This window comes from Alosa sapidissima, chromosome 23 (assembly GCF_018492685.1).
Source record: "Alosa sapidissima isolate fAloSap1 chromosome 23, fAloSap1.pri, whole genome shotgun sequence".
Taxonomy (NCBI): domain Eukaryota; kingdom Metazoa; phylum Chordata; class Actinopteri; order Clupeiformes; family Clupeidae; genus Alosa; species Alosa sapidissima.
The window spans coordinates 16429241-16445838 of NC_055979.1; the positions used below are offsets into that span (position 1 = coordinate 16429241).

Sequence of the window (16598 nt, forward strand, 5' to 3'; positions counted from 1 at the left end):
AAGGACTAAGATGAGGAGAGGCAGTGGGATAAGGTAGAGGAGGTGGCGGAGGATAAGAGGGAGGAGGATCAGGAGGAGGAGGAAGAGGAAGAGAGGGATGATGAGGAGTAGGAAGAGGAGGAAGAGAGGGAGGAGCAGGAAGAGGAACAGCTTGATGAGGAGGTTGATGACTAGGATGAGGAGAGGCTGCAGGATAAGGTAGAGGAGGTGGAAGAGGAGGAGGAAGAGAGATGAAGAGGAGTTATTAGGACGAGTTATTAGGATAGGCACTTCTCTGTCTTTTGTCTTTCAGTTTCTCAGTCTTTCACACTCCCACTGTCAATTTGGTCTCGCCACGTCTCACACACTTTCTGCAGCCATTTCTCTCACTTTCACTTGCTCTAGTCTTCAGCTTTTTTCAGTGTGTCTAGTGGAGGGTTGCAAGATGACGACTTCCTTTCACCTTCTGTCTGCAGTCCTTTCAATGATTTTGTCTCTCTGTGTCCTTGTTTTTTTTTGGTCTTCCCTTGTTCGTCCATGTCTATTTCTTTCAGTCTGCGTCTTCTGTTCTTTATCTCTCTTCGGTGTTTCTCTTTCTCTGTCTCTTTCTTTTACTTACATTCTGTTTTCGATGTGGCTCCTCTTTTGACCATCGTTTCTCATTCCTCCCATTCACCTGTCTTTCTACTATTGCTCTGACGTTGTCTGACTGTGAACCATTTATGTGCTGTCCCTGAAGGCATGTTCAGGGACAGCTAAAGTCCATGAGTTGGCTATGGCAGTAAATCGAGCTCATCTTGTGTCGCTGCACAGGTGTCTGTACTTCAGGGGGCGCTAGACTGCTGGGTGTTCCTCAGCTGTCTGGAGGTCCTGCACCGCATCGAGGGATGCTGCGACCGCACCCAACTGGAGGCCAACTGCTCCCACACTGTGGGCCTTTGGACCTACGCCACAGAGAAGGTTTGTGCATTACCACAAAGAAACTCTCAGTCAATGCATTTGGCTGTAATTGAGGCTTTTAAAGGGTAAAAGTCAACAATCTCTGATTGTTATAACAATAACGCAGTCCAAAGGATTACATGCCAAATTATACACTGTAGAGATTGTTATGTTATTTGTCATACCAATCTTGGAGGATGATCGATTACATCACGATTGTCATTGCAGCTGAAAAATGGTCATATTTCATTGGATGGCAAGTGTATTTTGTTTTGGAACGAAGACACCTCACAAATAGAACCCATTACAGGACATCACTCCTGTAATTCTCTATGTAGATGGCTGAACACATGCTGTTGTTCTGGCAGGCCAGTGGGCAGGACTCTGAATAAACATCTGAAGGGCATGAGGAGGCTATTTATCAGATTTGGACACATTGGCCACCTGCAGTCTCACAGCAGAGTCTGGCTGAATGAATGCTGCTTCAGTTTGTCTGGTTTTGTGAGCTAATTGTCCACCTGGTTCCTGGATGCCATTTCCAGCGGGCTTCTCTCGCTAGAGCACGACTTGTTTGCAACAAGGAAACCCATTTTCTGCGGATTTGTGGAGGAGATCGCTTTGATATTGCTTCCTAATAGAAGCGGGGATTTGTCTTCCTTCCTTCTTCTGGGAAAACAAGCCCTTATTGGATCCCTTATTGGAAGAAGAACAATGCAGTCCCCACTGCTCACAGGCCTTACTAGTTCACACAGATATCTAAAAGAACATAAACACACAAGGTATTCTAGCGCAGATGCTTTCATAGTCTGTGCAACCAGAAATGGCTTTAAAACTCAAAGGTTCCTGGAATATCTCAGTGAAATCTGAAGGGTTCCTCAGTGAAACAGCCACCTGTGCTGGGTGCTTGTTACGTGCCTGTGTTTGTTACGTGCCTGTGTTGGGTTGCTCTCCATATATCTCTGACACGTCTCTGAGTTGCACTGTGGGCCCTATGTAAAGGTTGTATCAGCGATGACGGGGTAACGTCACTTCTGTTGACGTTCAAACAAAACAGAGAGCTAGCTCGCTACTCCCTCTCCTCCCTGCCGTGCAATTGGAACTCTCCTGAACGCGCATCTTGTCGGTTATTGGTTGGAACACTTTATTTTGCCTTTGAGTGGTTGGCAACACTTGTTGGTAGCTATTGTTTTTGTGTGCAGATCTCAGAGCCTAGGCTGCCTGCAGAGACACGTTTTTTTGATGGGGCGGGCAGCTTATGGGGCGGTTATTACAGATCATTAGGAAAGATTAGACGAATGTGATTATTAATGTTTGGGCCTTTTTTGGGCCTGCAATCGCTGATACAACCTTTAAATGGTGGGCAAAGTGCAAAGTTGGCCAACAAACCTGTCAAGCACGAAGTATAGTTACCGTGTGGCACATGGGAGCATTGAGCTGACTCATCAATGTTTGCGCTTCAATGCCTTGCCCATGGTGTTTAAATGGCAAATTAATTTGGCCAAGGGTAATACCACGCAAAACTGTCACGTCCATAACGCCAACTAAATACCAGAGGTGGAAAAAGTATGAAAATATTGTACTCAAGTAAAAGTACCAATACCTTGATGAAATATTACTCAAGTACAAGTTAAAATACCGATCTGAAAATGTACTCAAGTAAAAGTAAAAAGTAGTTTATTTAAAATGTACTTTTAAGTAAAAGTTACTTAGTTACTGGGTACCAGGGTGGGTACCAGAACAACCAGTTTTACCAGAGACTTTCTAATGAGGAGATACAGCACTCAAAAAATCCTCCATAGTAATGCATGGGGTTAGTTTGTAACGCCAATATGGCTGTTGTCTACACATATCACAACCCTTCCGCGGCAAAACGTTGACATGTGAATACATTGAGCCAATCATGTGGTGTGCTGTGAAGACATCGTGCCAATCATCTGTTGTGATCTCACTGCTGGAGCAAGATTGGTGTCGTGAAGCCTTACGCACACGCATTTCTGCCAAAATAGATGCACGATAAGCCCAAAAAGTGTTGCAATGTGGCCGCCGAGTGGAGGTACTTGCCTGATAAGGATGTTGAGAAATGGAGATCTATGTGAAAAATCACCTCCTTTAAGTTCTTTAAGTTTGAGCAGTAGTTGATTTTCAAAGTTAGTTGCACTCATCCTTGGGTCGCTTTGCAGTGAACAGTAATCCAGCACAACTGAAAAGCCCCTCACAGGCAGCTGAGGCAGGCAGGCCAATGTTGAGTTGCAGAAAGTTTTTTTTATATTTGGAAACGAGCAGAAGGTTCAGCCAATTAAAGGGTGTCGAACTGGGGGGGGCGGGGAGTGGGAAGTATAGGGCAATGGAGGAGAGGGCCCTTGAAAAGTGGAATACAGGGGGCACAACATTTTCATCAGGCATTAGTAATAACTCAGGTAATCCACACATAAAAAATCCAAACAACTCCATAAGTAGAGTCATGTGTAATGAAGTGGAATAACACCGGGAAAAAGTATTGAACACGCTAAGAAAAAGCACTAAGGCAAGGAAAGGGAAGTAACAAGCTGGAATCTGTAAGTAGTTAGAGAGTAGTTATCCTTTCTATCTGCGCAAATTAATATAAGCTTGGTTAGTAGCTTACATATTGATGGGTTATAAAAAGGTTTTTCATTACCAAGGTGTCACACAAGAAACATTTCATGATGGATAAAAGCAAAAAGCTCTCCCAAGACCTTTGCAACCTTATTCTTGCAAAACATATCAATGAAACTGGTTACAGATGCATTTCAAAACTTCAGAATCTTCCAGTAAGCAACATGGCAGCCATTATCTCCAAGTGGAAGAAACATCACTGCATCATCAACCGGCACAGGGCACAGGATCTCCTCACAATATTTCTGACCAGGGAGTCAGAAGGATAGTCAATTCCAAGAGCCAAGGACCACTCGGAGAAAGCTCCAGAAAGACTTGAAGGCAGCCAATTCAATTAAATTCAATTAAACAGTTCTGGAAGTAATCTGGAACTAAAGATCAGGATTCACAAGAGGGACCCCTGGAATCTGTTTAGAACAATTGACCAAAATCACACCTGATACTGCGACTAATAAGTTTTGTCATACAGGAAATGTCTTGAAGCTGTCTTTACAAACAAAGGCTTTTCCACAAAGTATTGAAGAAATTTCAGTAGGCACGTTTAATACTTTTTTCCTGTGTCATTCCACTTTAATACACAAAACTCTTATGTTTGGATTTTTTATATGTCTGTTAATATAATGTGTGGTGAAAATTTCAAATAGACTCACTGGAAGTTTAGGCTAATTACTGGAAAAAAAGACGTCAGACGAAATGTAAAGTTTGACTGACTGGATTTTGTATACAAAACATAGTGAAAACTGTCTAAGGTCACTCTCACTCTCCCTTGCTAAAGAGCTAAATGGTTTAGTCCGGCTGCACGATTCATAAGGTAGTCTATCTTTTGTTTATTTAGTTGAGCATCGCTAGTAGTGGACCGCTAATTGTTGTGCTGCTGGTGCAATGTCTTTCTCCAAGAAAGCCAAGTCAGGTTACTAAAAACAAAGGCCAAAACAGGAAAAAGAGAGACATCAAAATGAGGGGAAACAAATGCTAATAAACTTCTTTCCAAAGAAAGGTGAGCACAAACATCAAAACACGAAATCCCATGGTGTTTGCTTGAATATCTCCGCAATCATTGGTGCTAAAACGAACTGAGACAACCCATTGGAATAGCGGAAAATACACTTTCATAGGTTAGGCTAATCTGATGCATCTCGTGATCCAGCTCCATCTCCATCACTTTCAGAAAGACTGCATGGCATCAGCTTGATTCATGTCCTGTTGTAGGCTACATGCTGATCATTATCACTAGGCTAGTGGTTTAGGGCGCGATTTTTTTTCTCTCCCTTTCTGTTTTTGTTAGTCTTAACTTTTTTTTTTTACTCAAGTAACGGATGGGATTTTTGATGTAGCGAAGTACAATACTTCACTCAAAAAGTAATCAAAAAATACCGATTTTATAAACTACTTAAAAAATATAAAATACACAGAAAAACTACTCAATACAGTAACGTGAGTAAATGTATTTCGTTACTTTCCACCTCTGCTAAATACCATGGCATTGTGTTGGTTTTATGGACGTGACAGTTTTGCTCGGAATTGCCCCCAACTAATTGAATTAGACTTAAGACTTTGCACTTTGCTTATCATTGAAATTAGGGGTCTATGCTTCACACCATGCTTATTGACCAATGTGGACTATTGTTTGTGATGTGTGTCCTTCTATACACTCAATGATATTAAGGTTAACATAACTGTTCTTGGCCCCATAGTTGAAGTGTCTGGGAGAACTGTGCGGTTTGGTCTCGAAGAATGGCCCCAACTCAGAGGACCTGAACCGGACAGTGGACCTGCTGGCTGGACTGGGTGCTGAGAGACCAGAGACGGGTAAGTCAGCAGAACCAGAATCAGAACCAGATGTTCTGGACCACCCACGTTTCCAACAGTAGTTACAAATGACATGATCACAGGATTGAATTTATAGGAGAATAAATGTTGCACCTTCTTTGTCCATTATGAGATTGTATTCAGAATGTGCCTAGACCTCCTTCCCCCTTCCCCCCCATCAAACTTTGGTTATGATTCAGAGCAGTGTCCTTGTCCCAGCTTATTAGTTCAGGGAGATTGAGTGGGCTTTAATGAACATGACTGCTGTTTTGGCAAAAGCCATAGGCCTCACTGTCTTGGGAGGGTCTTTGGCAGGCAGTAATGACTGAGCAGTGGTGAATCAGTGTAACTGTACATGAATCATGGTCTCTAAATAGACTGCCAATTTGCAGCTCCTTTATACTAGGAGTTAAAAAAATTGGCTTCATAAATCTAAGGGAATGAGTCTGTGGTGAGTCTCAGATTAGTGCTCTTAGTGCATAGAAGTCACACTCAAGGATATGGGCTGCTACTTCATTTGATGTGGGTGGGGGAGCTCACTCAAGACGTAGGCACACGAGATGTCTCCAAAAAACGAAACACTTCCATGGAACACTGTGGCCTCATTAAATACAGAGAGGAAAAGAGTGGAGAGAGAGAGAGACAGAGAGAGAGAGAGAGACAGAGAGAGAGAGAGAGAGAGACAGAGAGAGAGAGAGAGACACAGAGAGAGAGAGAGACAGAGAGAGAGAGAGAGACAGAGAGAGAGAGAGAGACAGAGAGAGAGAGACAGAGAGAGAGAGACAGAGAGAGAGAGAGAAAATGTGACGTGACTACTTGGAGGTCTTTCTGATAGAGTGGAGGCTCAGAAAGTGGATGACTGTGCTATGAGGTCATTGAGGCTACACACAAAGGACAGCCTGTGAGTGTGTGTGTGTGTGTGTGTGTGTGTGTCTTTCTCTTAGTTAACAGCCTGCAGAGCCCCTACAAGAAGCTGAAGGAGGCCCTGTCGTCTGTGGAGACATTTGAGAAGCATTACCTGGTGAGTAGGGTGCCGACTCAGCACGTTGATGGTTAACCCCTGGCCGAAAATAAAACACTGTCTTCTCTCTCACTCACTCCCTACGATCACACTTTCCTTTCTGTTTCTTTCACTCTCTTTTATGTCTTTGTCCTCTTCACAAGTTCTGTGTATTTTATTTCATAACTCCAATGGAAGAAACACAAAATTTAGGTCAAACAGGAAGTTTGTGTATAAAATTAATTAACCTATGCACTCTATGGTCTTTACATCTGATTATCTTTTTTCTTGTTCTTCCTCTTCTCCCTCACCTTCTCTACCTTTATCATTTTTCTCCTCTATCTGTTTCTTTATGGCTTTGCTGTATCTTTCCCCACCCGCCTACCCCTACTACTCTTTCTCCCCCTCTTTCTCCCCCTCTCTCTCTCTCCCTCTCTCTCTCCCCTCCTCTCTCCCTTTCTGCGGTCATTAGGAGCTGTCTCATGCTGCTATGGAGATGTACACGGCGATTGGCCGCATGCGGTCGGCGCGCCTTGTGGGCAAGAGTCTGGCGGAGTACTACATGTGAGTGTTCGGCTCATGTGAGCAGTAGCTCACACGTGTATATACACACACACACACACACACCACACACACATGTTCACGGACACATTAACAGAGATGCACCTGGACTAGTAGTTCAACCCGAATGGGGAGGTTGGACGTTCACCATTGTTGACTGACCTTGAGTGTGTGCTCATATAAATGACAGTGCACAAAACACTTGCATTTCATGTCTTCTCTATCTCCACTGGGTAGACTTGACACTATACACCAGTGGTTTAACCCCCCACAAAAAAAACAGTAGCCAAGTCTCACAACCTCCTTCTCTCCCAACACCGATTTGACAGCGCATACTGTCAACTAACCTGTCTGTAGAGTGTTAACCACGGTAGCAATTTATTCTTTGCAACAGGAAGTGCAATGCAAAAGCACCAGTTTGTGTATTTGTCAGACATCGAGATCTTAGCTACGCAGTATGTGTCGACCCTTTCTCAATTTGTGAGCTGAAGAAAATGGTTTGGAAAATCGATTGGTATGAAACTTGGTAGAGAGATATAACCTGTCCCCATGAATAGGCTCATTACATTACAAGGTTTCAGTTGTCTGAAAGTGTGTGTGTGTGTGTGTGTGTGTGTTTCCAGGAGGAAGGGGGACCCACAGAGTGCGGACGGCTTTCTGCAGGACTCTCTGAAGTCGTACGTGGCTGAGGGCTGGTCCCTGCAGGTCACGCACACCCGCCGCCAGGTGGCCGAGTGCCAGAAGCTGCTGGGACAGACCGAGGAGTATCCTTCACCATCGGTTAATGATGTACATTGACATGTGGGCTGAGCCTTCATAGACAAGTCTTTTACATCGACGTGTGGTTTACTTGTTTTCCTGTCAGCAAGCAGTATATTAGTTTCATCTAGACGTGCTCTTCAATACGCTCTGTGAGTCAGCATACTCACACACACACACACACACACACACACACACACACACACACACACACACACACACACACACACACACCTGTGCCCAATCACTCCATATTTCAACACAACACAATCTGTTTTTAACTCTTAACATGCTTTACACCAGCGCAGTACTGCTCTGTGCTGTTCTAGATCTTTCCTACATCTGACGCGATGTATTTTGGTCTTGGCCAGAGCTCTGGGCGGTAGAAAAGTAGTGTTATATTACATCCACTAATCCCCCTGCAAATGGCACCATCCTATAAAGGCTGTTAAAAAAAGACTTTATAGCCCACATACACAAACTATAGAAAGTGACTGATATATCCAATTTAAGCTTTACCCCCCCCCCCCCCCCCCCCCCCCAAAAAAAAATAAATAAAAATAAATAAATCAATCAAAACATAAAATGTAACATGATTATTGTGCAGATGTTGGGGCAGCTTGGTTGTCACCATTCATAACGGTCTGTCTCTTAGGAAGATCCAGTGTAAGCACTCTCACTGTCACAATCACTGTCAGTGTTCCCTGTTTGGGTCCTTAACCGTCTGTGCCAGATATCTCCAGACGAGTGCCCTGCTGGCGAGTGACGCCAACCTAACGGATGAGGAGCGTAAGCACTTCTGCCAGGAGATCCTGAACTATGCCAACCAGAGCAGCCAGAGCCAGGGTGAGTTGGGCAGATGGGCCGAGAATACTTTGATTTAATCCGAAGCAAGAAGATGCTTTTCTTTAATCTGAAGCCAATAGATTGCGCAACGAATGAGATCTATTTCCATTCTTACACTTCTGTGTGTGCTGATTGACACCCAGGAACTCTGCTAAGCTTGTTCTCTCTCCTCCCTCTCATTTGATCATGTTGCCTTGCTTTGTCTCTCTTTCATCTGTTGTTGCGCTGGCTTCCTGTTTTCCCTGACAATTTGTTCCTTTCATTTCTTCTCCTCTTTCTTCTTTCTGTCCATCACTGATGCATGTTATTATCTCATCAGTTCATCCACATTCTTCTCCTTCTTTCTCCCTACTTGTCTCCATATCCCTTCTTTTGTTTGTTTATATTCTATTATGTATTTGAAGCTATTCTTTTTAACTAATGTGGTGTTCATATATTGTAAGTCGCTTTAGACAAAAAGCGTCTGCCAAAAACCATAAACATAGACTGCATGTCTCTTCTCTCTCCATGGTTGTGGTGTCAGCAGATCAGAAGGTGGCCCTGAGCATGGCGGCGTTTGCACAGCTGCGCGAGCTGCGCTTCCAGCCAGCCTGTCCCAGCGTGCACGTTGGCGCCGCCCTGCAGCTGGAGCTGCGCATGTGCAGCCTGATGCCGGTGGCTGTGCGGCTGGAGCAGCTGGCCGTCAGTGTCCACTTCAGCTTGGAGCAACCCGGGCAGAGGGGGCCCGCGGCCCTCTCCACGCCCCAGCGTCGCAACCCGGGCACGGGGACGGGCACGAGTGGCATGGTGTCCAGCGGGGTGAGCCCGGATGGGACAGTGGTGTTCTCGGCGGTCAGTCCCGCCGGAGGGGGGCTGTCAGGGGCCGGGCCAGGGGGGCTCGGAGGGGGGGGCTCGGCGGCCGCCTCCGCACTGGAGCTGTACGAGATCCACGACCGGAGCCCGTCGGACAACACGCTCAACACCACCGGCGTGGTGTGCAAGAATGTGCACCTGATGCTGCGGCGACACGACAGTGCCACCTCCCTGGACACGCCCAGCGCTGGTGGCATCTCCGTGGCTTTGACGGGTACCGCAGCTGTTGCCATCGAAGACAGCACCCAGATGCTGAAGACTCACGATGTGACGCTGTTGCCTGGCAACAACAGCATCCCTTTTACTGCTCCAGTAAGGGCATTTTATGACCACACTTCTGATTACATTTCTGACATATTGATTCAAAATGATTCAGCATTTATAATGCTTACAGTCCCCCTCTTCCTTTTGGTTTTTCTCTATCCCTGTTTTCTGACATAATCCCTTTCTTTCTCTTCCCCTTTCCTTTTGCATTCCTCCCTCCCTCCCTCCCTCCCTCCCTCCCTCTATCCCTCCTCTCCTCAGAGTCAGAAGCCGGGTGCATATACGCTGAGGCAGTTGTGTGCGACAGTGGGGCGGGTGCAGTTTGTGCTGCCGCACATCTACCCCACAGTGCAGTATGAGGTCTACTCCCAGGAGCCCCAGCTCACCATTGAGCCCCTCACAGGTCGGTCAGTCTGTCTGTCTGTCTGTCTCTCTCTCTCTCTCTGTCACTCTCTCTCTTTCTCTCTCTCTTTCTCTCTCTCTGTCGCTCTCTTTGGCTGACTTTGTTTGTCTGTCTGTCTGTTTGTTTGTCTCTCTCTGACTGTCTGACTGCCTCTCTCTCTCTCTCTCTGTCACTCTCTCTTTCTCTCTGTCGCTCTTTCTCTCTCTCTCTCTCTCTGTCGCTCTCTTTGGCTGACTCTGTTTGTCTGTCTGTCTGTCTGTTTGTTTGTCTGTCTGACTGCCTCTCTCTCTCTCTTTCTCTCTCTCTCTCTCTCTCTCTCTCTATCACTCTCTCTGGCTCCCTCTTTGTCGTCTGTCTCTTTTCCTCTTCTCTTTCATGCCTGTGTTTCTCTCTCTACCTCGGTGTCTACCTCTCTCTGACAGACCGTCTCTCCTTGGTCTCTCCTCGGACTCTCCTGAGAACCTCTGTCTGTCTAAGTTTGTCCTTCTGTCTGTGTTTTTGTAATCCTCTCTGCCAAGTGTTATGTCTGTCTGTCTGATCTTTATTCTGTTTGAATATGTCTGAATTTGTCACTGCAATCTGTTCAAATGAATGGCTTCTAATCCAGAAATGGCTCAAGGGGTGAATCAGTACTTTGTTTCCTAGACAACCTGTTGGCAGGGCTTCCTCAGAAGGTCAAGTTCACCATAGTAACAGGACACTACACGGTGAAAAAGGGTGATGCCCTGCAGCTTAGCAACACAGACTCCATGCCCATACTGCACACAAACTCCTGCACGGCAAGAATTGTGTCCAGTACAGGAGGTGAGACGATAAATGTGTACACACACACAAATACACACACACACACACTCATATATAAACACACACCAACACATACAACCACATAGACCCAGATGCGCATGCGCACACACGCGCGCACGCACGCACGCACTATTACCTATACACCAAAGGACCAAACAGACACTCATCTGCAAAATTATACGAGAGAAATACTGTTACTTAACCAACACCTTCTTTTGTTCTCTCACTCTGTCCTTCCCTCCCTCCTTCAGAGCTGGTTGGAGAGAGCGCTTTGTCCATCCACTCTAGCGAGAAAGTGACCAGCATCTCCCTGCCGCCCACCCCTCCCTACCACACGCTGGACTTCCAGCTGGACGTGCTGTGCCACATCCCAGCGTCACCAGCGCGCCTGGAGACCGAGCGCCTTACCAACGGCGAGGTCCGCCACCGGACCAAGAGCCGCACCCGCTACAACAGTGGCATGGCCGCTGTGGACCAGAAGGTGTGCAAAGCTTCAGTGGCAATGCCTGACGAGCATCGAATCCATAGACGCGAATGTCGCCCGCCAGTGGGCGTTTGCCTTCATCATGGTCATTTCTTGAGGACATTGTTTGATGGTGTTAAAGCAACACTATGCAATGATTGAATTTTTTTGTTATCATACAGCTAGTTTGGACGTCATCTTCACATTCATTTTGATGGTGTATTATGTCACGTGAAGAATAGATAAACGCAGATGTTGTTCCTACTATGCAGTGCAGTCCTGTGTTCTAGGTAGAAACACAATGCAGACATGGAAGAAAACCTTTAACAGCATGAGATTACTGACTATTGTGAAAAGCCACCAGTTAGCATATTGGCAACCCTTCCAGCCGTGGCAATATGACTCTGGTCAGTGTTTGCAAGGGTTTGCTTGCCTTACAGGAAGTTACCTCGCTAGCTCTAGACTACAATAATAGTGCTGCTTTAAAGTGTAGAAAGAAAATGTGAAATCCTGTTCTGAAGTTTAGCCTCCCTTGGTGTTCACTGTCAGCCTTGTATAGCTGCAACTGTTTTAGATTAAGTTAAGTAAATCCCTTTAGGATTATCTGAGGGGCTTTGCTTTACATTACATATACAGCTCTGGAAAAATGAAAAGACCACTGCACATTTTTCTGATGTCTTCCTACAGTTGCTAAGTGACATTTGAATGAGTTGAGTTGAGTTGGTCATATTCAAATTTGCAGTGGTCTCTTAATCTTGAATATGACAGTCAACTCATTTGAATGTCACTCGGCAACCGTCAGAATCAGAAAAATGTGCAGTGGGCTCATTTCCAGAGCTTTATTTAGTACATATTGATCGATATTGAAAGAGTGCCTGAACTAGCCTGGTGTGTATATGAAGATATATATATATATATATGTATGTGTGTGTGTGTAACATGTAATTTCGGTTCACAGGTGTCCATAGACTGTCCCTGGTCCATCTACTCAACTCTTATCTCACTGACCTTCTACATCCCCTTCAAGGCCAAGCACTCCCTGCTCTCGGCAGGGAAGAGGTAAGGACAGGCACACAACACTACACATACTTCCTGCACCGAAATGCTTCTGAATAGTAGGTATTGTGCTTTCCACTTGTATTTACTGCACATGTATTAATCCCATTCACATGTGCATATGCTGTTTAAATGAGATAAAGCAGGCCTACTGCATAAATTAGTTATTTTTTAGGATTACAATTTTACAAAAAATCTAAAATGTTTAGGATGTTACATGTATGTAATAAGTATGATTTATAGATGCATATGAAAAGGAGGCTGTTTGAGCGAATGTAACCTCGTGCTCTTGATTCTACCCACAGGAAGTACATCCAGGTGTGCCTGCAGAATGTGTCGGACACAAACTTCCGGCTGACTGACCCCAGCCTAACGCAGCGGCAACAGAACTCATCACTGGAGCTGCACTCCCTCAATGCTAAAGCTGAGCAGGTGAGTACACACACACACACATATAAATGTTTAGATGGCATAACAAAAAGAAACAGAACAGAAGTCAGAAGTCATGGAACAGAAACCAAAGTCAAGGAACACATGCAACAAAATAACCAGAAGATAAATGGACAAAAGAGGACCAATCATCAAACATCCCAATCATAAAATGCTGTGGTTCATATTTAAGTTTACCTTCCCGAAGTGTCGCTCGCACTCTTCAGATCATCCTCAGTTGGTACATGTTGTGTCCATCTCCCTCTTTTGCCCCACCGTAGCTGGTGTACAGTAAGCAGTGTGTGTTCTGCCCCCCTGTAGCTGGTGTACAGTAAGCAGTGTGTGTTCTACCCCCCTGTAGCTGGTGTACAGTATGCAGTGTGTGTTCTAACCCCCTGTAGCTGGTGTACAGTATGCAGTGTGTGTTCTGTAGCTGGTGTACAGTAAGCAGTGTGTGTTCTACCCCCCTGTAGCTGGTGTAAGCAGTGTGTGTTCTGTAGCTGGTGTACAGTAAGCAGTGTGTGTTCTGTAGCTGGTGTACAGTATGCAGTGTGTGTTCTGTAGCTGGTGTACAGTAAGCAGTGTGTGTTCTGCCCCCCCTGTAGCTGGTGCACAGTAAGCAGTGTGTGTTCTGCCTGTGGGAGGCCAAATGGGCCGTGGAGCCGCCCGCCTGTCTCCAGTTCAGCTTCGCCGCCAGCTTCTCCCCCACCGAGCCGGCCGACGCCGAGTTCAAGCCCTACTGCTACGACTTCCAGCTGGAGAGGGTGTCCGTGAGTTCTCACACACACACAGACACAGACACACACACTTTTATGAAACACAATCAACTTTCTTTTATGAAACAACACAATCAGTCTTTTGTTTGTCACTGAGTCCCTTAAAAGCTGTTTAATGTGAAATATGAAACCAATAAGTTGTGTATTTGTATCACACTGTAGGGAACCATTCTCCCTGTGCGTTACTTTATGTTTATGTTATGATGACCTGGTGTATTGTGCTCCTCAGACTCTGTACTGTCTGAGGGCTGAGATCCGGCCCGCGGATGGGGAAGAGCAGTGTCGCACCGGCACCCTCTGTGGGCTGGAGGTCTCAATCACACGCCTGACTGAACCCAGCGACTCGGAGCGGGAGGACGAGGAGTCCACTGAGAGCGAAGGACTGCGGACCACCAATCTCATGTATGAGGGTATGTAAGCATGTGGATGCTTTACTTCTGATCTGAAAGGAGAAAGATAAACAGGGTTGGACAAGCTGCTGCTGACCCTTTTCTCTTTCTATAACATTTTAATGTCTATTTGACCACATGTCTCTGTCATCATCAAGGCTAATGTTTTGAGACACTGACTGTTTATAGCTGAAGCATTTCGTAATGGGGAAAAAAAGTTTGATATACAAGAAAAATGTGTTTTTTTTTTGCTTTTGTTTCTGTGTGTGTGTGCCTGCATACAGTTGTGGACAACAGTAGCAACTGGGCAGTTTGCGGTAAGAGCTCGGGCGTGGTGTCGATGCCCGTGGCAGCCAGTGCCACCCACCGGGTGCAGATGGAGGTGATGCCCCTGTTCGCCGGCCACCTGCCCTTCCCCAGCATCAAGCTCCTCAAGTACCTGCCACACAGTGCCACCCCTGCCATCCAGCCTGACACAGGTGGGTGCAGCCCCCACATGCCAGCTGGCCCATGCACCTCATGCTAAAGGAAATGTGGATCATGTCTCAGTGGCCAGTGTGATAACATGTGCACACACACACACACACACACACACACACACACACACTGGTTTTTCTTTTATGCGTTTGACCCATCCATGGATTGTGAATACACACACACCAGGGGAATTGAGCACACCAGGATAACCTCCATTTTACAGAATTATTTTGAAATTTCATTATTGTTTGTTGTGCATTCCAGGTGATATGAATTCAACTGCAATTTGATTGTTTTGCTTCAATTTACTTAACTTAAACAATCCAACTGCAATTTGATTGATACCTGGAGTGTACAATAAAAAAGCATGATTTATGTATATGTTATAAAAATGGTGATATCTCTGTTTGCAAATGAACACTTTAAGTTTCTTCATAGCTCTTTTCAGGCAATGGAATGTTCCTCTTGTCTTGGACTACATGGAGAAATAATTGTAGGTACCGGTAATGTGTCTGGATCTGAGCCTGATAGCTCGGAACATTGTATGACATTCAGACCCAGCAACTCGGAGTAGGTATAGATGCAAATTCCTCACCTTTTAGGTGAGACTCACCTTTTTGATATGAAAATAGGTTAAAGGAGAATTCCGGTGTGATATTGACCTAAAGTGTATTGAAACATGATGCCGAGTGTGAACGTATGTCTCATAGCCCATCTCGACTTGTCCAGATTTTGGAGTGCAGGGGACAAGCCGAGATGGGCTATGAGACATACGTTCACACTCGGTATCATGTTTCGATACACTTTAGGTCAATATCACACCGGAATTCTCCTTTAAAAGGCCGACGCCTACTGACGGTGACATTCCCGTCTATGGATTTGACGCTCAGGAGATAGAACAATTTTCTAAACGTTGGCGTTGATGCGCATCAGACGCTGCCAGTGGTCTTTACTCCGTTAAAAATAATGGAGTTCTAAACTTTGGCTTCACCTGACGCCGTCAGTGGGTATTGGCCTTAAGAGATTTGTGCCGGTCAGAGGAGAAATAATCTAAGGCGGGTAGTTGGTTGGAGCACAGCAGTATAAGTATGTATATACAGTATACTCTTTTGATGGTCTCTGCATTTATCCCAATCCGTGAATTAGTGAAACATAGTCAGCACACAGTGAACACACAGTGAGGTGAAGCACTAATCGCGACGCAGTGAGCTGCCTGCTACAGCGGCGCTCGGGGAGCAGTGAGGGGTTAGGTGCCCGTTCCTACTAGTCGGGGTTCGAACCGGCAACCCTCCGGTTACAAGTCTGAAGCCCTAACCAGTAAGCCACGGCTGCCCCAGGTAGACTTAAGGAATATTATCCAATCAGACGTAGACTCAAGGAGTGTTATCGAATCAGAGGTAAACTGACAGTGGAAAAAGATTCAGTACTCATTCTAAAGAGGAGACTGTCGAAGAAGCAGCTGACCATGGACTAGAGACCAGAGAAAAACATTTAAACGTTTTATATATTTTTGGGAATATATATTTTGGGAAGTCAATTTTACATTTTCTTCTCTAATTACTGTTTATAGAGGTTGTTTGTATCAGTCTTCTTTTTTTTTTTTTAAACATGGAAGGGTATGGGGATCAGGGTTGTGCACAATTCGAATTGCAATTCTGCTTCCTGTTTGCTACCTCAATTGAAATGCAAGTGAAAATCAAGAATTGAACTGGAATTTAAGAGCCAGTTTCAATTCAATTCTGGAATTTTACACAAGCCTGATGGGTATCCAGAGACAGTGTGCTGGCAGCCATACAGACTGGCCAATGTGGTTTGACCACACCATGACCATGACTGTGGTGTAATACTTGTATCATTTCTCATACATAACAGGGCCCTACTGCTGTTGGTCAGTTGACCATGAATGTTGATTACATGACCAGTGCTCCTATGCTTTTTTGTCCTGCCTAGTGGTTTCTTATGGAGATGAGATTGGTTATTATAAAATACTTCATGGTTCATGCAGTGCACCAGTTGGATCAGTTCAGTGCTAGTTCCATTTGTATCCTGTTACTGTAGATGAGAACTGCAATTCATTGACCTGGAAATCTCTCTCAAGGCTGTTCAGTGAGCGCTTGACACAAATGGAAGTTAGTTTCTTTAGCTCTCTCAGATGAGA

At 45.2% G+C, this 16598-nt stretch overlaps 1 protein-coding gene across 2 annotated transcripts in view; it reads left to right on the forward strand.

The window, feature by feature from the left end:
* Positions 1 to 16598, forward strand: part of trappc10 (trafficking protein particle complex subunit 10) — a 28109-nt gene that overhangs the window by 10133 nt on the left and 1378 nt on the right. The window contains exons 8-22 of one of the 2 annotated variants that reach the window (XM_042079801.1): positions 793 to 939; positions 5247 to 5361; positions 6306 to 6382; positions 6834 to 6925; positions 7546 to 7686; positions 8415 to 8527; positions 9054 to 9691; positions 9905 to 10046; positions 10692 to 10850; positions 11102 to 11331; positions 12272 to 12372; positions 12675 to 12801; positions 13404 to 13568; positions 13804 to 13984; positions 14248 to 14442. In XM_042079801.1, the coding sequence (XP_041935735.1) occupies positions 793 to 939; positions 5247 to 5361; positions 6306 to 6382; positions 6834 to 6925; positions 7546 to 7686; positions 8415 to 8527; positions 9054 to 9691; positions 9905 to 10046; positions 10692 to 10850; positions 11102 to 11331; positions 12272 to 12372; positions 12675 to 12801; positions 13404 to 13568; positions 13804 to 13984; positions 14248 to 14442 (2623 nt within the window). Of the gene's footprint in view, positions 1 to 792; positions 940 to 5246; positions 5362 to 6305; positions 6383 to 6833; positions 6926 to 7545; positions 7687 to 8414; positions 8528 to 9053; positions 9692 to 9904; positions 10047 to 10691; positions 10851 to 11101; positions 11332 to 12271; positions 12373 to 12674; positions 12802 to 13079; positions 13327 to 13403; positions 13569 to 13803; positions 13985 to 14247; positions 14443 to 16598 lie in introns of those variants that run through there. The other variant, XM_042079802.1, reaches the window with a different exon arrangement.